Raw genomic sequence first — 25,995 nt, forward strand, 5'->3', positions numbered from 1 at the left:
ATGTAAATGCCCCAAAATGACAATTAGTTTTTTTTTTTAGCGCATAAAAGTATTTACATTGATTTTTTCAGCTAACATGGTGCCACATTATAATTAATTTTTAATTGTACATCACCCATGAATTTGAGATTTCGAGAATGAATGATAAGTCCAGCAGAACAAATATAAGCAGATTTCTAATTATTATTCTCATAAATAAATGATGGGTACTCTTTACAGCCTTGGCCTCAAGGGAAAAAAAAATGTAAGGACTCTCACTATCTTGTTCTCCTTATTCTAAAACTCATCCCTTCGATGTGCCTCCCTCCTGAGATGGTTATCGCTGCCATTGGCTACAGCCCATCCCAAATGTTCTTGGCAGTCAGGCATACAGGGGACTGCAGGGCATCAGAAGAACGAAGACAATATCTCGAGTAAGTTAATATCTGCTGCACTTTGCAAATGCTCGGGATATTCCCCTGTTCTCCTGTCCCTACAGCAGATGCCATAATTAGAGGTATACAACTGGATTTGGTATATATTTAATAAATCATTAGCTTACCATAGCAATAACCGCAGCTCCGGCTCCAGCCAAAGCAACAATAAAGAGATGGAAAGTCATGTTAAGCTATAAAGAAAGACAAAATAAGACATCAGAAATCAAATTGAACAGACATTTTCTTATCATCCACTGTTCTGCAAATATGATAAAGTGACCTGACTTTATAAGAAGACTATTCACATATAATATTGCCACAGACATACTTTAAACAGACTGTCCACCCTTAACACTGTGGCTTGTACTGAACTAAGGACAACAGTTTTATGCTATTTAGTTTCTAATTGTATATTTATATTGGTTACAGCTATACTTATACCTTACTGACAGAGCGTCAAGTGATCTATAGGGACAAAATCCTAAATTGTGAAATACTGAATACCTGCAGTCACCACTAGAGGGAGCTAAGAAGCATACTGTATACTGATTAATTATGGAGTGCAATGTATCAACAGCATACACAGTACTCTTTTACGTTCATGTCATTGTTTTTTTTTATTTTTGTTTTTTTCTGACAAATTGTTTACACATACTAAATCATCTGAGTGGGGAACTGTGAAAGTATTGCATGATTTATCATATTGCTCTCAAATTACTAATAAGAAACCCAATTCGGTTAAGTGATGGAGGCAAAATGTAGCTACAAAAACTGATGTGATAGGATGAAAAATATCAAATTCACTTTGTTGTGTGATGATGTTCTAATTTGTCATGTAATTATATGGGTTGTACACCCCTGGATATACCCATTCTTAAATGCTAAAGTGGCAGATAAAATAAGAAAACCCATATTCACCTCCTGGATTACTGCTGTTCCAGGGATGTTGGCACTGTGTCTCCAAGGTCACGTGACATTATGTCAGATATATGCTCTTAGACAGCATTCTTCATAGTTCCACCTGAAGGAAGTGTTAGCTGATCCATGGCTACTGATTTAGTCATGTGACCACTGCAGCCAATCAGTGGCCTCTGATTGGCAGCAACTGTCACATTGCTGTCAGATGGAACTGTCAAGGCTGGAGACACAGCAGTGACATCTCTGGAATAGAAGAAGTCTGGGAGGCAAGTATATGTTTTTGCTTTTACCTAGAGAAATTAAGCATTTAAGAAGGGGTTGGCCTAAAGTGGACAACACTTAAATCTGACACCCTCTAAATTAAAGGAACAATGAAAGTTTTGATAGATCAGATTTGCCATTTAAGCAGTCTGATTACTACAATTTATGGGCTATTTAGCTACTGCATGATTACAGTAAAGCTACAGATTTTAACTTTACAGACTTGAATCCTATCTTTTACTTTCCTCGCTTTATTAAGTCAGGTTTTGCAAACAGAGCTGTGGCTTAGTAACGCTGACTATTATTATTCAGCACTACGGCCTTGGTAACAAAAGAATCAAGTATAAAATGTATTCATGTAGCATTGTATTACTCACATCAGTGGACTCACACATCCTCAGGAAGGTTTCAGATGGGGTACACAATTTCTTCTCCTCACCAATAGTAACAATACCTAAAAAAAAAAGACATGATGAATAAGCACAACTTTATAATAAAACTTTACATTTTCTGCTTTTGCTGGAAAATAAGACACACACATTCTTAAAGAAGTACTCCCATTAAAATGTTTATCCACTTGACATCTTCTTATTATATAGCACTGTGTACTTACAATTGCTCATTTTGCCTTTCTACCCAGCTAATTATTCTCATTTCCATTAGGTCTATCACATCAAGTGATTAAAAACTGATAACTGAATCCTTCCAATCTCTATGTAGAAACAGGAGGTCAATTTTCCCTGTATGAGTCATCAGTCACTGCAAAAGTCCCTGGTGGGATGGGGGAGCAGTTAAGTCAGGAGTTGAAGAGGGCAATGATAAATGCAGGGACAAGAAACTTCCTGCCTCTACATTACAGAAGAAAAGAGAATTTACTGGCTTGAAAGTCAAAATGAGCAATTGTATGTACATAGTGCTATATAATAAGATGATTGCATTATATTAGGAGGTTAAAACTTTGATGGGAGTGCTTCTTTAAATTATGATAAGGAAGTCATTCAATTTCATCCTGAGACTCAAGACAAGATGCCTGTAGTATGCACATCTCAGCTTTCAAAAAGGCCTAGCAAGCAGACTCATTTGCATAAGGTGAATGTTTAACCCCTTAGTGACAGAGCCAATTTGGTACTTAATGACCGAGCCGAGCAAATTTTTATAATTCTGACCACTGTCACTTTATGAGGTTATAACTCTGGAACACTTTCACAGATCCTGCTGATTCTGAGATTGTTTTTTCGTGACATATTGTACTTCATGTTAGTGGTAACAATTCTTCGATATTACTTGCGATTATTTATGAAAAAACGGAAATATGGCGAAAATTGTAAACATTTTGCAATTTTCAAAGTTTGTATTTTTATGCCCTTAAATCAGAGAGATATGTCACAAAAAATAGTTAACAAATAACATTTCCCACATGTCTACTTTACATCAGCACAATTTTGGAAACAAACTTTTTTTTCATTAGGGAGTTATAAGGGTTAAAAGTTGACCAGCAATTTCTCATTTTTACAACACCATTTTTTTTATGGGACCACATCACATTTGAAGTCATTTTGAGGGGTCTATATGATAGAAAATAACCAAGTGTGACACCATTCTAAAAACTGCACCCCTCAAGGTGCTCAAAACCACATTCAAGAAGTTTATTAACCCTTTATGTGGTTCACAGGAACTGAAACAATGTGGAAGGAAAAAATGAACATTTAAATTTTTTTGCAAACATTTTACTTCAGAACCAGAAATGTAACCAAACGTTTTGTTGTGCAATTTCTCCTGAATACGCCGATATCCCATATGTGGGGGTAAACCACTGTTTGGGCGCACTGCAGAGCTTGGAAGAGAAGAAGTGCCGTTTTACTTTTTCAATGTAGAATTGGCTGGAATTGAGATCGGACGCCATGTCGCGTTTGGAGAGCCCCTGATGTGCCTAAACAGTAGAAACCCTACCAAGTGACCCCATTTTGGAAACTAGACCCCCCAAGGAACTTATCTATCATCTGTGTGATGAGAACTTTGAATGCCCAAGTGCTTCACAGAAGTTTATAATGCAGAGTCGTGAAAATAAAAAATATTTTTTTTTCCACAAAAAAGATTTTTTTAGCCCCCAAGTTTTTATTTTCACAAGGGTAACAAGAGAAATTGGACCCCAAAAGTTGCTGTCAATTTGTCCTGAGTACACTGATACCCCATGTGTGGGGGGGACCACTGTTTGGGTGCATGCCAGAGCTCGGAAGGGAAGGAGCGCTGTTTTGGAATGCAGACTTTGATAGAATGGTCTGCGGGTGTTACGTTGCGTTTGCAGAGCCCCCGATGTACCTAAACAGTAGAAACCCCCCACAAGTGACCCCATTTTGGAAACTAGACCCCCCAAGGAACTTATCTAGATGTGTTGTGAGAACTTTGAATGCCCAAGTGCAAATACCCAAAAGTTGTTGTCCAATTTATCTCGAGTACGCTGATGCCCCATATGTGGTGTAAACCACTGTTTGGGCGTATGGCAGAGCTCAGAAGGGAGGGAGCAACATTTGACTTTTTGAGCGCAAAATTGGCTGTGGCTTTTAGAGACCCCCTGATGTACCTAAACAGTGGAAACCCCCCAATTCTAACTCAAACCCTAACCCCAACACACCCCTAACACTAATTCCAACCCGATTTATAATCCTAATCACAACCCTAACGATAATCCCAACCCTAACCTTAACCCTAATCCTAAACCTAACCCTAATCCCAAACATAACCCTAATGCCAACCCTAATCCAAACCCTAACCCTAATCCCAACTCTAACCCAAACTTTAGCCCCAACCCTAGCCCTAACTTTAGCCCCAACCCTAACCCTAAATTTAGCCCCAACCCTAACCCTAGCCCTAACTTTAGCCCCAATCCTAACTCTAGCCCTAACTTTAGCCCCAACCCTAACCCTAAGTTTAGCCCCAACCCTAATGCTAAATTTAGCCCCAATCCTAACCCTAACCCTAAATTTAGCCCAAACCCTAGCCCTAACCCTAAATTTAGCCCAAGCCCTAACCCTAACTTTAGCCCCAACCCTAACCCTAATCCTACTCTAGCTGCCGGCCGGCAGATCATGGCGGGCGCACTGCACATGCGCACACCATTTTCTTACCGAAGGAAGAAGCCGGCGGCCAGGAGGGGACACAGGAGGACCCAGGGACACTGGTAAGTATGACAGGGTCCCCGAATCCCCCTATTTCTATGTCCTCTGATGTGCACATTGCTTTTTTTTTTTTTTGCTGGTCGCCGGTAGTGTTGAGCATTCCGATACTGCAAATATCGGGTATCGGCCGATATTCGCTGTATCGGAATTCCGATACCGAGTTTGGATATTATTGTGATATTGGAAATCGGAATCGGAAGCTCCTATAAGTTCCCAGGCGTGTGCGGTGCGTATGGTTCCCAGGGTCTGGAGGAGAGGAGACTCTCCTTCAGGCCCTGGGATCCATATTCATGTAAAAAATAAAGAATAAAAATAAAAAATATGGATATACTCACCCGTCTGGCGGACCCTGGACCTTAGCGGTGCAACCGGCAGCCTCCGTTCCTAAGAATGCAGTGAGTGTAGGACCTGCAATGACGTCGCGGCTTGTGATTGGTCGCGTGAGTGGTCACATGAGCGGTCACGCGACCAATCACAAGCCGCGACATCATCGAAGGTCCTTCACTCTGCATTCTTAGGAACGGAGGCAGACGCTTGCAGCGGTGACAGCCAGGGCTCGTCCGAGGGTGAGTATATCCATATTTTTTATTTTTATTCTTTATTTTTTACATGAATATGGATCCCAGGGCCTGAAGGAGAGTTTCCTCTCCTTCAGACCCTGGGAACCATCCAGGATCACTTCCGATATTTGTGTCCCATTGACTTGTATTGGTATCGGGTATCGGTATCGGCGATATCCGATATTTTTTGGATATCGGCCGATCCAATCCGATACCGATACTTTCAAATATTGGAAGGTATCGCTCAACACTAGTCGCCGGTAAACAGTTAATTACCGGCGATCGCAAAACAGGGGTCGGCAAAAACCGACCCCGATAATGTTCTTTGGGGTCTCGGCTACCCCCGGCCATTTTTTGGCTGGAACAAGATGGCGGCGCCCATCGGGAGCCACGAGGAGCACCGGGGGAGACAGGTGAGTATCGGGGGGCGATCGGGGACCCCATTTCTCTGTCCTCTGATGTGCGATCACATCGGAGGACAGAGAAATTAAATGGGAAATCGCGTTTTGGGGTTTTTTTGCGACCGCCGGTAAACGGTTAATTACCGGCGATCGCAACCAGGGGGTAGGTAAAAAAACCCCGAATCATGTTCTCTGGGGTCTCGGCTACCCCCGGTAACCGAGACCCCAGAGAAAATGTCACTCTGGGGGGAGCTATTCACTTTTTCCACAGCGCCGTGAATTAACGGCGCTGTGGTTTAAGTACCCTTAACTGCCGCTGTTAAAAGGCGTATTGGCGGTCGTTAAGGGGTTAAGGGAGAGTATAATTTATATTAGCTAAGCTGATTTGATTAGCTTAGCTGACACCAACACTAAGAATTCTCTGACATTTGAAACAAGTTGGTTTCCATTTATCATATAAACTGTATCTTCATGTTTTGATCGCACCAAGAAATTATGGGCTTTAACCACTGAAGTCTATACATCTGAAGCTGGATCATTTACAGTTTATTTTATCCATCACAGATGACACCTTTCAGACAATTGTTAGCAGCAATGGTGAGTATAATAAAACCTCACTTTTAGTGTTCATAGATAAAAATATGACAAATTAACATGCTCTAAAATTTAAATACCCAAATGATCCCATATAACTGGTATCAAGTCATAGACTACAATGGTGGGTATGCAGTCAAAAATGAAGTTTAAATCCTCACAGACCAAAAATAACGTGTGACCAGTAGAAGCGCCACTGCAGCGCAAAACGGCTGTCATCCATTCAACTCCTGCTCCCATCCTCCCGATGCCGATGTTTTAAAGTATTAGAATAAAGAAGGTTTTTAACCAGTGAGTGACAGCCATTCCTTTCAATTTTTTGAACACTTTTGGCTATTTTCTTTGGAGTGGCACCCCGGCTCACGGAGCACTTACTGCTGTATACATGCTTGCAGCATCAGTTCATGCAATTACCTGTGCACTGAGTGGGCTTCCCCGCTGTGCGGATTAACACTTTGTTGGAGCAAAAATAAAGTTGATACCTAGCCCATCTGATAAGGGTCATCCAATTCATGTGCAAAACATATACAAAAACATTTGCCTATAGTATAGTGCCCAATATATCTGTGGGTATAGAATAAATGGAACTTTCTCACTCATCTGCTTCATCCACACAGATATAAATGAAGGGCCTCCTTTTCAGAGGATTCCCATTTAGTCAGCAGGATGTGGAGCTTGTAGCTGGCCCTATAGTGTCCTAATCATCATTGGATAGCCCTATTAACCCAAAAGGTCCTGCCCTTACAAGGGTAGTCCACAGCATCACCAATTGATGATTCATTTTATACACATTCATGGGGTCAAAGTATTAAACAAACACTTCCGTTTTAAATTATATACTATTAGTAAGGAATCCTAATGGTCTTTACTACCTTTTTGCAAGAGTGTGCCAGTATTAATCTCACAACAATTTTCTTTTGACAACTCTTGAATTTTGCCGAACTAGGAACTTCTTCATTTTCAACTGTAAGTACTACCACAAGCTCAGGGGCACAATGATGGGTAGCCCATGTGCTCCCACTTATGCTAATTTGTTCCTGGGATGGTGGGAGGAAATGGCCATCTTTCCAGATGGAAATTGGAGATATACTGAAAAAATAGATATGTGGAGTCAATATATAGATGATGTCTTTTTTTTTATTTGCAGGGGCACACCAAAAGAACTTAAAGGCTTTGTAGAAAGCCTTAACCTAAATGATATTGAAATACATTTCACATATGAGCATAACCTGGATGAACTATCATTCCTAGCTGTGATCATTCAAAAGTCTTTTGAATAGTACTTGGCAACTTCTGTACATAGGGAATCTATGGCCAGCAACTCCCTCTTGAAATGAGTAAATACCTTGTATCACTCAAGAGAAGAATTCCCAAAGGCCACTATCTGCGGTTATGACGTAATTGTACGAGGGATGAGACCTTTGAAGAAAAGGCCAGGAAATTGAGAGACTGGATTCTCCTAAGAGGATATCCCAAGAAAATTCTAAGGGATGCCTATAGAAAGATGAAGAGAAGAAATAGTTACTCTATCCTATCTCCTTGCCAAAGAACTGACAGGGAAACCTGTATAATTTACATTACCACATACTCAAATAGAGCACATGAAAGTAGATCCATTTTGGCAAAACACTGGCCCATCCTTAAGATGGATGAAGACAGTAGCGATCTGGACACTTACCTCCAAATCACCTTCAGAAGGAGCAAGTCCCTCAAAGACAGATTGGTCCATAGCCATTTTTCTGTACCACAGAATACTATATGGCTACATTCCGGTCTAAAAGGGTGCTACAAATGCAGAATCAGGGAAGACCTACCAAGGAAATGTCACATATGACACATTTACCATCAGAGACTTCATCAACTGCTGCATAAAGGGTGTTGTATACAAAGCCACATGTGGCCTTGAGTACATAGGAAAAACAAGGAGGCCGCTAAGACGCAGAGTTGATGAGCATTTAGGTGACACTGAACATAAGAGGGATAATCCCCTTGCAAAACATATAAATATCCTTCATGGAGGCTGGAAAACATCCATCAGCTCTATGGTGATAGATAAAATATCTAAACCTACTAGAGGGGGATTGAGACCAGATGATCCTAAAAAAGGAGACCAAGTGGATCTTTAAACTCAGCACGGCTTCGTCTCTAGGCCTCAATGAGCAGTTGAATTTCGGATGTTTCTTATAATTCAACCTAAGTAACGTCCTTTTTTATAAGATTTTGCTATTCAGCATAACTAGCACCATCACGTTCAGTAATGTGTACATCCTGTAGAATAGAATCTTGACTATACCATTTCCTCCTACTTAGATCAGTAGACACACAAGGTCAGTAGGGCTTTAAAAGGAGCCAATGACCAAAACTGTGCATTGGGGGATTAAATATCACATCGATATACATATACTAAGGTAGAGAAACCCACAGAGAGCTCCCATGGATGTACTGAGGAGACTCCTAACTGGGCTCTTTTGAGAGAACATACCCAGAGGATAAGATCTATTCTGCTTTAGGCCATAAACTGAAAAAATGACACTGAATGATGTGATGTTTTGAGCATACATCTTACCCACTATATGTGACAATGCCCCCACCAGCCCTTCCTCTTGCCCACCCCCTCTTTTTACCCCTTAATAGCTCAAATATCTACTGTTATAGGTTATGTATTGAAAATATCCAGGATTAATCACATTTTTCATTAGCAGTATTTATATTTTCAGAGACGGTTTCAAGAAATGAAATTTATCTTAACAACAAATATAAGTACAGTATTCAATATCTGAAAAACAAGGATTTAGGTCTCTTGCACTTTCGAGTTGTAATATATATGACCCCTGAAGTCGGGTTACTGTCCATTCTAAACAGGATGTTTCGGGATGTAGCCTCATGCCTTCCCTGAGGGGAGTGGCAGAGGGATGATTAGAGGTTGCAACATAAACAGGATGGCGAAATTCTGTGGAGGGGTCTAGGACACGCGTCACTATGCGAAAAGTCACAAGGCCCAGTGTTGCCATTTGACTAATGGTGCTGCCGATGACGTAGCCATCAAGAGTGTGATCTTCATGCATAAATGTAATTTTCGGGAGGAGTGTTCTTCCTCTTTCAATGCGTTCCACCTGGGACTCATGTGACATGTCGTGTGTGTTTCAACAGGGGCATGGTAGCAAGTAGGTAGGATTCCTTACCTATAGTATATAATTTAAAATGAAAGTGTTTGTTTAATACTTTTTACCACATGAATAGGTATAAAATTAAGCATCAGTTGGTGATGTGTGCCACACTGAACTCTTAATAATAAGGGTCACTACTAGACATTGATGTCCATGTATAATAGAAGACATGCATATGCTCTCCACTGAGGACCTATCACAGGAGAAATGTATAGGTAGGCACATAGGGCAAATACAGGGTTAGAAAGGCAGGGAAAGCTGTGGACTACCCTTTTGAGGGCGGGAGCTTTTGGGACAATAGGGCTATCCAATGACAATTTGGGCACTATGGGGCAAGCTCCAAGATCTGCATCCTGCTGACCAGATGGGGATCCTCTGAAAAGGAGGACCTTCTTTTATATCTATGTGGATGAAGCAGATGGATAAAAAAGTTAATTTTTATTCTATACCCACTGATGTTTTGTTTACCCACAGATATATTGGGCACTATACTGTAGCCATATGCTTTAGTACATGTTATGCACACGAGTTTGATGACCCTATCTTATGGGTTAGGTATGAACGTTATTTCAAGTATGTGAGAATTTAAACTTAATTTTTGACTGAATAATAACCACTGTGGTCTATGACTTGATACCCGATATAAGGGAATATTTGGGTATTTGAATTTTAGTGCTTGTCACTTTGTCATATTTTTACACATGTGTCATGTTGCTGTATTTCACCTTTCAGATAAGGTCACAGCAGTCTGTGTGGGGCGGAGGGGAAGTACAGATGAGATTTTTGTACTATTCTGCATGTTTTAACAAAATACTAATGCCTTATGCAACGAAAGAAAACATTGCTCTCTTGTGTTGGATGCCAACCATGGTGGGGCTAGCCCACCAGAGTACCAGTAGACAAAGGTGTACAGAAGAGTTCATTTGAAGAGGACAAAACTTATTTTATGGTGGATACACAAATAACTTATCCTACAGTACACTGACATGCACATGTTCTTTGTAGGACAAGATCACTCAGAATTATTTCATTTGATGGGTCCGAGGAACTTGAGTCTTGATGCAATTATTAGAGCTTGTCTGCCAAACTTCCAGTCTATTTTGCACCCTCTTCTCCAGTGCTCCATGATGCCCCAAGTATTCTTCTGAGTCCAACAATGATGACAAAGGTCTACTAGTTCAATCTTTGGATTGACTTTGGCACCATGAGTGGGTGTTTGTGCTCTTGTTTTAAAGGACACAGACTTCTACTGTGTATGCCCAGTAGCATCCTGATGGCATTCGAGAGAAGAACTATCAATCTGCGCATGTGTCACTCCCTGGTATGATGGTGTTAGCGCGAGATCTGGGGCAGGGGTGCAGATCAGAAAGGAGTGACCTGTCAGTTACTGACAGGAGGCCATCAGCGCAGTGGGAGAGAGGTCAGAGACCTAGTGGAGGGCCACCTCCTTGCACTTGCAGAACATTTTTATTAGAGGGACTCTACATAGATGATGTTAGTTTGGGGTCTAAAAACCTGCTGACAAGATCCCTTTAAAATGTAAGCATAATCCAATCAGATGGAACATTATACATGTACAGTAATATATAAAACCCACTACTTATTCTGCAGTGATGCCTGTGACAAGCGTAACGCTTTTACCCTGCCCTGCTGTGATATACTGTGGTGCAGCTAGCCTCGCTATAAAATAATATATCTCCGACAAGTATGTGTAATCATCTGTTAATAATAAAATCCATCTATATCTGAAACGAACAGAGTTATAATAATGTTCACAGGAACTCCTGACCTTAAAACTAAATCAACAAAGGCAACTGCACACAGACACCAAAGAAGAAATATGTTCCTGCCCTTATCAATGGACGCTGGACTGGAGCGGCAGAAAGAAAACGCTCAGCTGTGACCTAAACTATAGAAAAAGCCATAATAAAGAAAAATGGGAGGACTGTTATCTGCCATTATATCTGCTATGTAGGAAAAATTCCAGATTCTTGGTGATTTTGTGGTTACAAAATACTGAGAATTCATTTATTATTTATGATTTTTTTTTCAGATTGTGGATAATGAGATATTCCAGCAAATTAACACACTTAATAACTATCTGTTTTATTCATGAGGATGAGTTTTGTGGGCTTTGCTTGCAGAAGTTGTCTGTTTGCTTCTTTATTAATATTTAATCGTTCAGGTGGTAATCTGGAAAATCTGATAATCTGATGCCTGATTTTAGCACACAAATGTGAAAGTAAGAGCATTTCATAAGATCAGTAGATGTTGCTGTAGGTTTAGTGCTCTCATAATCTTACTATGTCATTGGGTGTGTTCACACACGGCAGATTTGCTGCAAATAATGTCTAAATTAAGTTTGCATAAATCTATGCACAAGTTGCAAAAGCCTCACCACTGCGTATCTTCAGTTTCAGAAGCCAAGAATATGCCTACGTGTATTTCACAAGAGGATCTGCAGCAGAAATCTGAGGCTGTCTCTCGAATTTCTGCCATCCATATGTGTGTCATTTAAAGGCAATTAGTTAAGGAAACAGCCGCAATCAGATTTTGGGTTTTTAAATGCATAACACGAGCAAAGTTTCATTGAAGTCACCACAGTATTAAGGTAGGATAAAGTAGGTAACGTTTCGACCCCGTGATGGGTCTTTATCAAACCTCATTTTGTCCATATAGTGAATTTCAATTTATTTCCTTTGCAGAGCACATTTGGAGAGTGAAGAAGACTATTGGTAGATTTAGGGATTGTGATGTTGGAGCATGTGAGTCTCAGACCCGGTGTCCACAATACAGCAATCCAGCACCAGTTTCTTGTAATCGATTCAGAGATAATGTAAAGACAGAGATACTGATTCCAGTGATGTGTCACCTACTAGTCTGCTTGTCGTGGATTTTATAAAATCACTGTGCTATCAGTAGGATGTCACGGCGTCATCCATATTGATGAGCTCTATGTAACCTGCTCCGACCATTGATTGGCAGCACGGGAATTAAAATATTTCTATATTATATTAGAACATGATGATTTAAAAATAAATAAAATACATGGAAGTAATAGCATAGAAGAAAGCAGCGGCAAAACGAGTAGTAGCAATGTCTCTCTCTCTGCAAAATGCACCAATGATCCTACTGAAGCAAGTGGCATAGATTATGAGCCAATATACAAAGTATAACACATGAACAGAGAATAAAAGATACAAAAGTAATGAAATAGTAGTGGTGTGGATTGCACTATAGTCTGTTATTCTTGCCATACAAATACACACCCCACAGAACCAATAAGAGCTAATCTGAACATATCCTTAAAGGGGTTGTCCAGCCTTCTTAAAAAAAAAAAGACTGCAGTCACTCTGTAGCTGCAGACTTCCAAATCCTTACAGTGTGCACTACGCACAATGTCAGGATACTCTGCTGTTGCCAATTTCATTATTTCCGGCCATATTGCGATAGACATGCTTGGCCCTTGGTGAAACCGAGCACATATGGTCATCACGTGACAGCAGGTATGCAAAGTGCAGACTAGTGGTCACTTGGCCACCCCTTTTTGCATGTAGTACCGGAGAATCCCGACAGCATGCAGCACGCACACTGTAAGGATTCAGAAGTGTGCGGTCACATACAGTGACTGCACATTTTTATTAGAAGACTAGATATTCCCTTTAAGGTTACACATGAATCCTATTTTCCATCCCTTTCATGTTTTATTTTTAAGTTTCCCTTCTAATATTACCAGTGTTATACATTATACAAATGCATTGTAATAAAATATAATAATCACATACCAAACTGGCGAAGATCCAAACAAAAGTTAGCTTCATTGACTAATGTAGCATTTCGGCAAACGGTCCAAATATTGAAGTACATGTAGACTGGTAGGGAGGTGAACGCTGTGACGCCGAGCCAGGCAAGCATGAACAGGTATGTCAGCATAATAAACTAAAATAGAAACAAACACATTATTACAGCTCACATATATAAAATGCCAAGAACATCCTTTTCATTATTTTAGGTTTGTCTTTTAGTATTGTAAATGACAATGTTCTAGTTCTAATCATGATTGAGAGATTAAGCCAATATGCAATTAAAGTGGATTTTCACAGTGTTATTAAAAAGCACTGTGATGAAAATGTTATTCCCTAATCACTTACAATATATTTGTAGCTTAGCGTGGATGTGGTTAAAGAGGAACTATTCTTTCAGAATATGCTGCCAATGCGTGTTTGAGGAATAACATTTTCTACTCATTATGTGTCTTATATTCTGCATTTTCATCACTTTCCCCCTCTGCAGGCTCTAGCTGTAATTTGCAATTGACTCTGAGCTAGTGGGTGGACACTGATATGATGTTTCTCACACACTAAATACAGAAGGATCCCTGCTCTTTTCCCTTTAGTAGCAGGAAAATACTGTACAGCTGTACTGAGCTGTGTAGCTGTGAATACAGTAGTAGTATGACCTAGCTATAAGCTAGAATCTGCATTTTCTGTTTTGTTTCCTCTCACTGCTACTTTCTTCTCCCCTATACCCCCTCTCCATAGATTTTGATATATCTTGTGAAATGACACCTCACTGCATTGGCAGCACATCTTATTTGGGCAAGATGGATTTGATTTTTCATGTTGAATAACAAGTTTAGTAGAGAGATGTTAGGGAATACAATGACTCACTAGTGGAGAGAGAATCATATTATTTTCTAATAAGATATATTCCATAGTTTCTTATATTCATTTGTGCTTTTGATTTATGCAGTTTGCTAAAAATTGTTAGAACGAAAAAACACTGCTGGAGTAGCCACAAACCACCAAGGGAATATTAAAATAATTTTTTATTAAGACATACTTGTAATGCAAAATTTTAGTTATATATCGTGGTCTAATAAAGTAAGAAAGAACATGAAGGAAGACAGTCAACAGACAGTGACCCCCATAGGAGAGGCATAAATTACATTAGACATAGATGCACTGATAAAATTATACATACAGTGGCATGTAAAAGTATGTGCATTCCTGGTCAAAATTACTGTTCTTGTGAACAGTTAAGAAAGGTGAAGAAGAAATTATATCTAAAAGGCCTAAAGTTAAAGATGGCACATTTCCTTTGAATTTTAGGAAAAAAATAAAATAAAATAAATATATTTATATATAGATATATACACTCCCTGACAGAAGTTATGTCGCTTACCCATGTTACGTAAATAAAAGCTAATAACCTGACGTTAAATTCATCCATTGGTTGTATAAATTATTCTTTTGAAAGCTGAAACCCTCCAAAATGTGGTTTAGGTTAAGAAAATAAATTGCCATCAATGCAGAAATATTGATCAGTTAATGGACACAGAATGGTCAGATTTTGGCAAGACAAAAGTTTTGTCACCTGGTCATATAATGCACCCAATCCTAGTTTAAATCCTCACCTGTGCTCAATAAATGATCAGTTAATTTCCAAGGGTGACCAGAAACTGAATAATTAACATTATGCATTTAGTAAGTAAAAAGTGGCAAAATATACAACAATTAAAAAATCTAAGAAAACAATGTGTGCGTATTTAGAACAGAAATTACCAATGATAGATTGTATAAATTATATATATCAATCAAAAACCAGCAGACCCAGTTATATCACATATTCCTCGAGTGAAAAATAGGAAAAAACATGTGTGCCAAGACTGGACAAAAACGCCAATATCATATCAAAATCAATTGTACCACATATAATGATCAAATTAAGGAGCCAGTGCAAAAGTAAAATATGTGCTCAACCATAAGATTATACTAAGTGCAAAAAGTGAAAATAGTTGGAGAATTGCGAGAAATAAAATATGAGGTTAATATACCTTTAAGGGTCGCCACGTTCTGTTGCCATGCACCCTGATGGGCGTTTCGGAAAGAATTTCCTTGGAAATTCAAGATTGTCGGTTGTTTTGGTTGGCCATCATTTAGAAAGGGCTAGTTGATGCAAATTTCCCAGCTTTAAAAAATAAACAGCCTTCTCTAACCTTGTGCCAAAAATCAGCAGCCATGGGTTCTTCTAAGCAGCTGCCTAGCACTCTAAAAATGAAAATGGTGAAGGTCCACAAAGCAGGAGAAGGCTATAAGAAGATAGCAAAGTGTTTTCAAGTTGCCCTTTCCTCAGTTTAACAATGTCATGGCTCAGGATGGGATTTCCTTCCCCGTCCTGGGCTTGTTGGGGTTAGCTCTGCTTGGCCTGCTTTTAGTTTGGCTAGGGCTATTTTAACCCGCTCTGGTGCCATGATTCTCTGTCAGTGATATATCCGTTCTCGGCTGAGTAGCTGACCTAAGTGACCCTAGTGTATACCGCTTGTTCCTCTGTGTGTTTGTCCTGTGTATGATTCGGCTTGTCCCTCGGTTTGTGTCTGCATTTTGATTCTGTACTGCTTAGGATTCTCCGGTTCTCACCTTCGGCTAAGTTCTCTGACTTCCCTCCTGCCTGCGCCTCTCTCTGGTTTCTGACTACGGCTTGTATTGTACCATTCTTCTGCCTAATCCCTAGGGAACTGCGTTACCCTCTGATTACTGAACTCGGCTTGTCTGACCTCACTCCCGGCACCGCAGGCTCCCGCTTTCATTTTCTCTCCCGTACGGAAGTTGTTTCTCCCTCAAGGCACTCCCCTGGAGGTCACGTGTCTCAGGTCCTGCTGTCATGCAGCTCTCTTTCGGAGGTCACATCTCTCAGGTCTTACTCTCATGTGGCTTGCACCCTGCCGCTCGCTCCAGCGTGAGTTTGCTGCCTCTCTCCATACTCCCCCCTGGTGTTCATTACAGAAATATAATTAAGAAATGGCAGTTAACATGAACACTGGAAGTCAAGATAAGGTCTGGAAGACCAAGCTAAATTTTAGTGGGAGCTGCTCATAGAATTGCTACACAGGCAAATCAGACCCCCCGCTTGACTGTAAAAGACCTTCAGAAAGATTCAGCAGACTCAGGAACTGTAATACATTGTTCTACTGGTCAGAGACAACTGCAAAAATATGACATTCATGGAAGAGACATCAGAAGAATACCTTTCCTACATCTTCATCATAAAATTCAGCTTTAGAAGTACATCAAAACAAGCTGGATGCATTTTGGAAATACATCTTGTGGACTGATGAGGTTAAAATAGAACTCTTGGGCAACAAAAATCCATTCACGGGCAGAGGGAAGAATGGATTCAATGAAATTTCTGCAAATTATTGATGCAAACATAACACCATCAGTAAAAAAGCTGAAGTTGAAAAGAGGATGGCTTCTACAAATGGATAATTCTACACACATCAAAATCCACAAAAGACTACCGTAAAAGGCGCAAACTGAAGGTTTTACAATGGCCCTCACAGTCCCCTGATTTGAACATGATTGAAAATCTGTGGCTAGACCTCAAAATAGCAGTGCATGCAAGACGACCCAGGAATCTCACAGAACTGGAAGAATTTTCCAAGGAAGAATGGGTGAAAATCCCTCAAATAAGAATCAAAAGACTCTTGGCTGGTGTCACACTATAACTATATGTGATTAGGGGAAGGGGTCCTTCATCGTCCCCAGGGCTGGGGCTCTAACTTTCCCTGCCCTCAAAGGTAGCTCTGATGGTAAGGAAGTTTGGGCCATGTGCCTTACTGTTCTCCTGTTATACCCTAAGCTGTCCCCTACCACAGGAGGCATGAGACAAAAATGCCAGTGTATAAACGCCCATGACAGAAAGGGATAACAAAGCAATAAGCATACAAAATACTCACCAAAGGTAAAGAGGTATATAGGGAAAGGTAGGAATGCACAAACCAAATGGGAATAGGCTAATGAGTAGTGTTGAGCGATACCGTCCGATACTTGAAAGTATCGGTATCGGAAAGTATCGGCCGATACCGGCAAAGTATCGGATCTAATCCGATACCGATACCCGATACCAATACAAGTCAATGGGACTCAAGTATTGGACGGTATCCCTGATGGTTCCCAGGGTCTGAAGGAGAGGAAACTCTCCCTCAGGCCCTGGGAACCATATTAATGTGTAAAATAAAGAATTAAAATAAAAAATATTGCTATACTCACCTCTCCGACGCAGCCTGGACCTCACCGAGGGAACCGGCAGCATTCTTTGCTTAAAATGCGTGCGTTTACTTCCTTCCGTGATGTCACGGCTTCTGATTGGTCGCGTGCCGCCCATGTGGCCGCGACGCGACCAATCACAGCAAGCCGTGACGTAATTTTCAGGTCCTCAATGCCTAATTCTAGGCATTCAGGATTTTAAAATTACGTTCCGGCTTGTGATTGGTCGCGTCGCGGTCACATGGGCGACGCGACCAATCACAAGCCGTGACGTCACGGGAGGCAGGAAACGCGCGCATTTTAAAATTACGTCACGGCTTGTGATTGGTTGCGTGCCGCCCATGTGACCGCGACGCGACCAATCACAGCAAGCCGTGACGTAATTTCAGGTCCTGAATGCAGAATTAGGCATTCAGGACCTGAAATTACGTCACGGCTTGCTGTGATTGGTCGCGTCGCGGTCACATGGGTGGCACGCAACCAATCACAAGCCGTGACGTAATTTTAAAATGCGCGCGTTTCCTGCCTCCCGTGACGTCACGGCTTGTGATTGGTCGCGTCGCCCATGTGACCGCGACGCGACCAATCACAAGCCGGAACGTAATTTTAAAATCCTGAATGCCTAGAATTAGGCATTGAGGACCTGAAAATTACGTCACGGCTTGCTGTGATTGGTCGCGTCGCGGCCACATGGGCGGCACGCGACCAATCAGAAGCCGTGACGTCACGGAAGGAAGTAAACGCGTGCATTTTAAGCAAAGAACACTGCCGGTTCCCTCGGTGAGGTCCAGGCTGCGTCGGAGAGGTGAGTATAGCAATATTTTTTATTTTAATTCTTTATTTTACACATTAATGTTGTTTCGATACCGATACCCGATACCACAAAAGTATCGGATCTCGGTATCGGAATTCCGATACCCGCAAGTATCGGCCGATACCCGATACTTGCGGTATCGGAATGCTCAACACTACTAATGAGGAAAGCATACACTGAAAAACAGCATACAACAATCTCCAGCAGCAAAAATGATCTTCAACTTGAGCACAGCAACTCGAGGGAACTAGGAACTAAACTTTCACTGGAAGGAAGGTCTGGCCAGATTTTATAGAGAGACAAAATGACCAGGTCAGGAAGAGCTGTGAGATGAGCTGCAAATTTCTAACCAGCATTGAAAGGGTTGTTAACCTCTTCAGCACCAACGGATACGAAATCCATTTAATATGGGATATGAAGCACACAGGCTGAAAGGACGACCTGCGATTCACACTATGTAATGATTTTCTAAGCTCAGATCTCCCAGGGTGATGTGACAAAATTGTTACAGCAGGCTACAAAAAGCGTTTATAAGCTGTGATACTTTCAAAAGGAGGTGCTGTTAGGTACTAACCATGCAAGGTGCCCAACTTTTGCATTTTTTGCCCACTTTCCTTTTTGTTATCTTTAAAATGTGAAAGGTGAAATATATTTTTTGCCTAAAACACAAAGGAGAACATTTCTAGAGATGGGCGAACCCAAACAGTAAAGGTCAGGGTCCGTACTGTACACCTACTATTTGGGCACAGACCCCGAACACGAACTTCACCAGGAAGTCCGTGTTAGTGTTCGGGTTTGGCACCCAAACACCAGGAGTTTCTCGTGCTGTCATTTGCATATCAGCATGAGAAACACCTATGGCTCTGATCAGTGACAAGATCATTACCGACGGTCAGAGCGCTGCTGCTCCTTCTCTGTCAGGTGACAGCGTAAGCCAGTAACTGTGACTGGAGATAAAAATTTTAACTAAGGTCATAGGCATCGGTTGATGGACGACTCTCATTAGCCTATGCCTGCTGCCACTAATAACAGCAATAGCAGTCAGTGACTCGCTGAGCTCAGCGCTGTACCATGAGACTTTCTCTCACATTGCGAGCAATGATTTCACTAAAGTCTCCGAAGTTCAGGAACCCAGCTGGGAATGCAGCCTCAGTGACCTGCGGTAACCTCGAGGACGTCACCGCTAATCACTGAGGCTGAGTTTGTAACAGCTCATTATCCAATGCTTTTCAGCCAGGACGGTCGCATCTTAACACTGTTCAGATTGCAAACTATGTATCCCAGACATGGATTACGGTGTGGGACAGAACGTCAGACAGATGTAGGATATGGTTGTTTTCTATTTTTGTCTTTTTACAGGAGACTATGGCTTCAATGGAATGGGCATTAGGTGATTATAACTGTGTTTGTTATTAAATAAAAAGTAAAAGTATGTGTTTTTCATTTCAAATAAAGGACTTCACACTGGCTCTGTGTTTATTTACCATGTAACTATAGGGTTAGTAATATCTCCATTGTAATATCTCCAGATAATACAAAGGTGTTATCAACTAAAAAAAATGCTGCTATTTTTAGGCTAGGGGGGTAATATCCAACATAAAACTCTGGCAAAAATTAAGAAACCACCACATCAAAACCATGTCATGGGCAGCCCAATCTCCAAACCGGAATCCCATTGAAAACATCTGGAATGTAATCAAGAGGATGATGGATAGTCACAAGCCAGAAGAAGAAGAACTGCTTAAAGTTTTGAGCCAGAAGCAGTGTGAAAGACTGGTGGAAAGCATGCCAACACGCATGAAAGCTGTGATTAAAAATCATGGTTATTCCACAAAATATTGTTTTCTGAACGCTTCCTGAGTTAAAACATTAGTATTGTTGTTTCTAAATGATTATGAACTTGTTTTCTTTGCATTATTTGAGATCTGAAAACACTGGGATTTAAAAAAAAAATTTGAACATTTTTCTTTAAAAAAAATACAAAATGTATTGCTTTTAAATTCAGAGACATGTTCTCAGAAGTTTATAGAATAAAAGAACAATTTACATTTTACTCAAAAATATGCCTATGAAGAGAAAAATCAAGCAAACTGAACATTTTGCAGTGGTCTCTTAATTTTTGCCACAGCTTAAAAAAAAAAAAGAAAAAGTATATATATATATATATATATATATATATATATATATATATATATACACTCACTGGCCACTTTATTAGGTACACCTGTCCAACTTCTTGTTAACACTTAATTTCTAATCAGCCAATCACATGGCGGCAACTCAGTGCATTTAGGCATGTAGACATGGTCAAGACAATCTCCTGCAGTTCAAACCGAGCATCAGTATGGGGAAGAAAGGTGATTTGAGTGCCTTTGAACGTGGCATGGTTGTTGGTGCCAGAAGGGCTGGTCTGAGTATTTCAGAAACTGCTGATCTACTGGGATTTTCACGCACAACCATCTCTAGGGTTTACAGAGAATGGTCCGAAAAAGAAAAAAAATCCAGTGAGCGGCAGTTCTGTGGGCGGAAATGCCTTGTTGATGCCAGAGGTCAGACGAGAATGGGCAGACTGGTTCGAGCTGATAGAAAGGCAACAGTGACTCAAATCGCCACCCGTTACAACCAAGGTAGGCCTAAGAGCATCTCTGAACGCACAGTGCGTCGAACTTTGAGGCAGATGGGCTACAGCAGCAGAAGACCACACCGGGTACCACTCCTTTCAGCTAAGAACAGGAAACTGAGGCTACAATTTGTACAAGCTCATCGAAATTGGACAGTAGAAGATTGGAAAAACGTTGCTTGGTCTGATGAGTCTCGATTTCTGCTGCGACATTCGGATGGTAGGGTCAGAATTTGGCGTAAACAACATGAAAGCATGGATCCATCCTGCCTTGTATGGAGCATCTTTGGGATGTGCAGCCGACAAATCTGCGGCAACTGTGTGATGCCATCATGTCAATATGGACCAAAATCTCTGAGGAATGCTTCCAGCACCTTGTTGAATCTATGCCACGAAGAATTGAGGCAGTTCTGAAGGCAAAAGGGGGTCCAACCCGTTACTAGCATGGTGTACCTAATAAAGTGGCCGGTGAGTGTATATCTACTATATAATTGTCTAAGGGTCACTTCTGTCTTTCTGTCTGTCTGTCTGTCTGTCTGTCACGGATATTCATTGGTTGCGGCCTCTGTCTGTCTTGGACATCAAAGTCGCTGATTGGTCATGGCAAAACGCCCACGACCAATCAGCGACAGCCATAGTCTGGCAGCGAAATGGCCCCTGCTTTACTGCCCTGCAGTCAGCGCTGAGTGCTGACACAGGGTTAATGCCAGCGTTAACGGACCATGGTGTAACGCACTCTGTTAACGCAGCTATTAACCCTGTGTGACCAACTTTTTACTATTGATGATGCATATGCAGCATCAATAGTAAAAATATCTAATGCTACAAATAATAATAATAAAAAAATGGTTATTCTCACCATCTGACGTCGCGCGCTGTCCTCGGCAGTGCAAGCGGCAGGTTCCGGTGCCAAGGATGCTATGCGAGAAGGACCTGCCATGACGTCATGGTCATGTGACCGCGATGTCATCACAGGTCCTGCGCTCATACCAACCCTGGGACAGGAAGATGCCGTGTGCACCGCACAGGCGCCAGGACTTCAAGGGGCCTTCGGAAGGTGAATATATGTTTATTTTTTATTTTAAGTCTTTTTTAACCATGCATATAGTGCCCACAGTGCTATATACTATGTGGGCTGTGTTACATACTGCATGGGATCTGTTATATGCTACCTCTCTGTGCTATATACTATGTAGCTGGGCAATATACAACGTGACTGTGCAATACACAACGTGACTGTCCAATATATTACGTGGCTGTGCAATATACTACATGCTCTGTGTTATATACTACGTAGCTGTGCAATATACTATGTGGCTGTGTCAGTTCTGTTATATACTACGTCGACTGTGCAATACACTACGTGGCTCTGTTATATACTACGTGGCTGTGCAATATACTACGTAGCTATGCAATATACTACGTGCCTCTACAATATACTACGTGGCTATGTTATATACTACATGGCTCTGCTATATACTACGTCGCTGACCAATATACTACATAGCTGTGCTATACACTATGTGGCTGTGCAATATACTACGTGCCTGTACAATATACTACGTGGCTCTACAATATACTACGTGGCTATGTTATATACTACGTGGCTCTGCTATATACTACGTGGCTGACCAATATACTACATACCTGTGCAATACACTACGTGGCTATGTTATATACTACGTGGCTGTGTTATATACTATGTAGCTCTGCTATATACTACGTATGCTGTGTTACATACTACGCAGCTCTGTTATATACTAGGTAGCTATGTTATATACTACGTCGGTTGTGTTATATACTACGTCACTGTGCAATATAGTACATAGCCCGTGCTATATACTACCTACATATTCTAGAATACCCGATATGTTAGAATCAGGCCACCATCTAGTATATATATATATATATATATATATACACCTAAAATGGAAAGGAAATGTGTCATCTTTAACTTTAGGCCAATTAGCTATCATTTCTTTTTCAACTTGCTTAACTGTTCACAATAACGGTAATATTGACTAGGGGTGCCTGAACTTTTACATGCCACTGTCTGTATTATTTATCATTGCACTTGAGTCTAATGTAATTTATACCTCTCCTATGGGGGTAACTGTGTATTAACAACTCTCCTTCATGTTCTTTCCTCCTTATTAGACCACGATATACAGGTAAAGCAAAATTTTATTATGTCTTAATAAAAATTCTTTTAATATTCCTTTGGTGGTTTGTGGCTACTCCAGCAGTATTTTTTCAGCTCTTACAGTTCTTAGGAGCACTCCACCTTTGTTTCCCACTTTTTCTCACATGTAGGGGGAACTTTTTACGTTTATGTTCTAACCTGGTGGTTACATATTATGTGCTATATGAATATTTTTTAAGTAATGTTTATTAAAAGCATAGTAATACAGTACTTGGTAAACACCATTTTTTCAGGTTCCAAGAAGGGTTTAAACAACCCTCTTGTGTATGAGATCAGCCAGATCACACTCAATCTCACACTCCATCTCCTGTGTGCACCTGTATTTGCTTTTTCAATGTAATCCTAATACGCACATCAGGACTCACAGACTTGCTATTGCAAAGCTACTTGCAGTCCATCCTAAAAGGCCCGGTTAGTCTTCTTCGCACTCACGTGGTACAGAAGAGGGTGATCGGTAACAGAATATTTACATCCACATTAAGCTACATACATATTGATATGGGACTAGTGAATACATTTTTACTTCGAGTTCTTCCGCAAAGTTTCCAGTTGGAAGTCAATCCTATAAAAGAACATGAAGCCATATTTTATGATACATTGCTGTCAATAGCAATTTAAACCCTAGTGAGACAGAAAGGTAGGTTTTTAAGGGTTTTCTGTTGGAATATTAATATTACCATTGGTAAGCAATCTCCATAAAAGAAAAAAAAGCCATACTTACCACTAGAATGTGCCTCATGCTCCAGTGCTGCTGCGTCAATGGTTTTTCCAGATTGGAAGAGATAACATCACGACCATCAGTGATCTCACAGTTGAGGCCACTAAATGCCTGGTGGGTCAGGTGGCTGGGATATCGTCAATTCCATTCTAGCAGAGACTATTGGCGTGGCAGCAATGGAGTGGGGGGGCAGATTATGGTGCTATGGCGTTTTTTCTTTTACAAAATCCCTTTATCGTCTAAAATATGATCTCTCAAGAAGACATTTAACCTTTTGTGTACATTTAACAATGAAATTATATAAATGCATCACATTTAATTTTAACCCCTTCAAGACCTTTGGGATTTTCCGTTTTTGAGTTTTCGTCTTTTGCTCCTCTTCTTCCCAGAGCCATAACGATTCCACCCGCGGCTGTTAGGGGCACATGACAGCTGATCAAATCAGCTGTCATGTGCCATAAAACATGCGGGCTCAGTGCCGGAGCCTGGATCAAAGGGGGTACACGACATATGATGCACTTATATGTCATAGGTCATGAAGTGGTTAAAACCTTTGCCTGAAATGTGTCAACTCAGACAGTTTTTCTTACATTTTTTTGCCTTATTTTTTTTTTAATGGCAAAACCAAAACAGATTATATTCCACTAAAAGTATATAATTTAAGAAAGCTCAACTTCTTGGCATTAAGTCTAATAAAACACTCGCTGATAACAAAAAACTGACACGTATTTGGAAACTGATGGGATGTTCACCAGTGATTTTCTTTCCTTTCCTAAAAAGGTAAAGCTAAAAAGAGACAATTTTGACTTTTCTTTAGCTCTGTAGAGTGACAAAGAAAGTCATCAATGAGCACACACTCTCCCCTGTGACATCTGCATGAAGCAGCTTCTCACATGTTAAGATTCCTATCATTACAACATGCGGGGGAGTAAAATGTTAGTTATCGGTAGGGAAGAGAATGGAAAATCCAATTTATATATATATATATATATATATATATATATATATATATATATATATGTATATATATATATATATATATATATAATTTCAAGAAGATTTGGATGTGACTTAGATGTAAAAAAAAATTGCATGAAGTTCTGGTGTACACAAGACTTACATTTCACATTTTCGGGAGTTCACTTTTTTGCTTTATGTGTAGAATATGGTGGAGTCAGTGTAAGGGGTATACCACGACTAACGTGTACCTCTCCTTTTCAAGTTACTGCAATGTATAAATGTGAACTGTTATGCATGTTTTACTCTGTATATATTGACATGTTCCTGTATGCTGTCTATTGTATGGGTAGGGAAAGTGCAGTATGTAAGATAGTCCACTAGATGGGGACACATTAGTATACAGGGTAGAGGAAACCGTTAAATTAGGAGGGGCCTGCTGTGGGTAAGAAAGGGAATTTCCTGTATTTAGTCAGAGTATCCTGGGAGCTGAGACAGGCCTGGAGAGCCAGAGAGCCCAGGCTGTCCCATAGGGCCTTAGAGGCAAGGGCAACACAGTGGGTCCTGCAATGTTGTAGCAAGGGGCCCAGCTGTCCAGGGTCAGCAGGCCAGAAGTAAGGCACTGATAGCAACAGTGCAAGAAGCAGTGACAGCAGCAGTGCAAGAATCAGTGATAACAGCAGTGAGAGCAGGAGCTACGGCAAGAGTAACAGCAGGACAGTACTGCAGGTCGCTCCGAATATGTGGCAGCTTGCTACTTTAGCTGATGCCCTTATGTTTGGAGTGAAACGGATAAGGAAACTCCTTAAGGTAGTCTGGCCGGACAGGGAGGATGCTGCGATACCAAGCGGGACGGGACGTCCCGGGAACACATTGTAAAGCACAGGGAAAGCGAAGGAAATGAGCTGTGTGGAACCGAATGTTGATGCTGGATGTGCTGAGAGAAGAAACCAGTAAAGTTATCTGTTTTAAGTTGAATGTGAACTCTGTCTCTATTTGTGCACCAACACCAGCAGCAGAACTTCGGCCGCTCAGATGGGACCCTGACAGTGCAGATGATTTAGCTGAAAGTACGCTAAAAAGGGGACATTTTTTGTATGTGATAGGAAACCAGGGCGCACAAGAGCCATTAGCCTCAGCCA

At 40.8% G+C, this 25,995-nt stretch overlaps 1 protein-coding gene across 2 annotated transcripts in view; it reads right to left on the reverse strand.

The window, feature by feature from the left end:
- GPM6A (glycoprotein M6A) overlaps positions 1–25,995 on the reverse strand; it is a 448,503-nt gene that overhangs the window by 22,218 nt on the left and 400,290 nt on the right. For both annotated transcript variants that reach the window (XM_077279524.1, XM_077279523.1), the window contains exons 4-6: positions 13,279–13,432; positions 1,973–2,049; positions 542–607 (exon numbers count right to left, since the gene is read on the reverse strand). In XM_077279524.1, the coding sequence (XP_077135639.1) occupies positions 542–607; positions 1,973–2,049; positions 13,279–13,432 (297 nt within the window). The remainder of the gene's footprint in view (positions 1–541; positions 608–1,972; positions 2,050–13,278; positions 13,433–25,995) is intronic.

This window comes from Ranitomeya variabilis, chromosome 1 (assembly GCF_051348905.1).
Source record: "Ranitomeya variabilis isolate aRanVar5 chromosome 1, aRanVar5.hap1, whole genome shotgun sequence".
Taxonomy (NCBI): Eukaryota; Metazoa; Chordata; class Amphibia; order Anura; family Dendrobatidae; genus Ranitomeya; species Ranitomeya variabilis.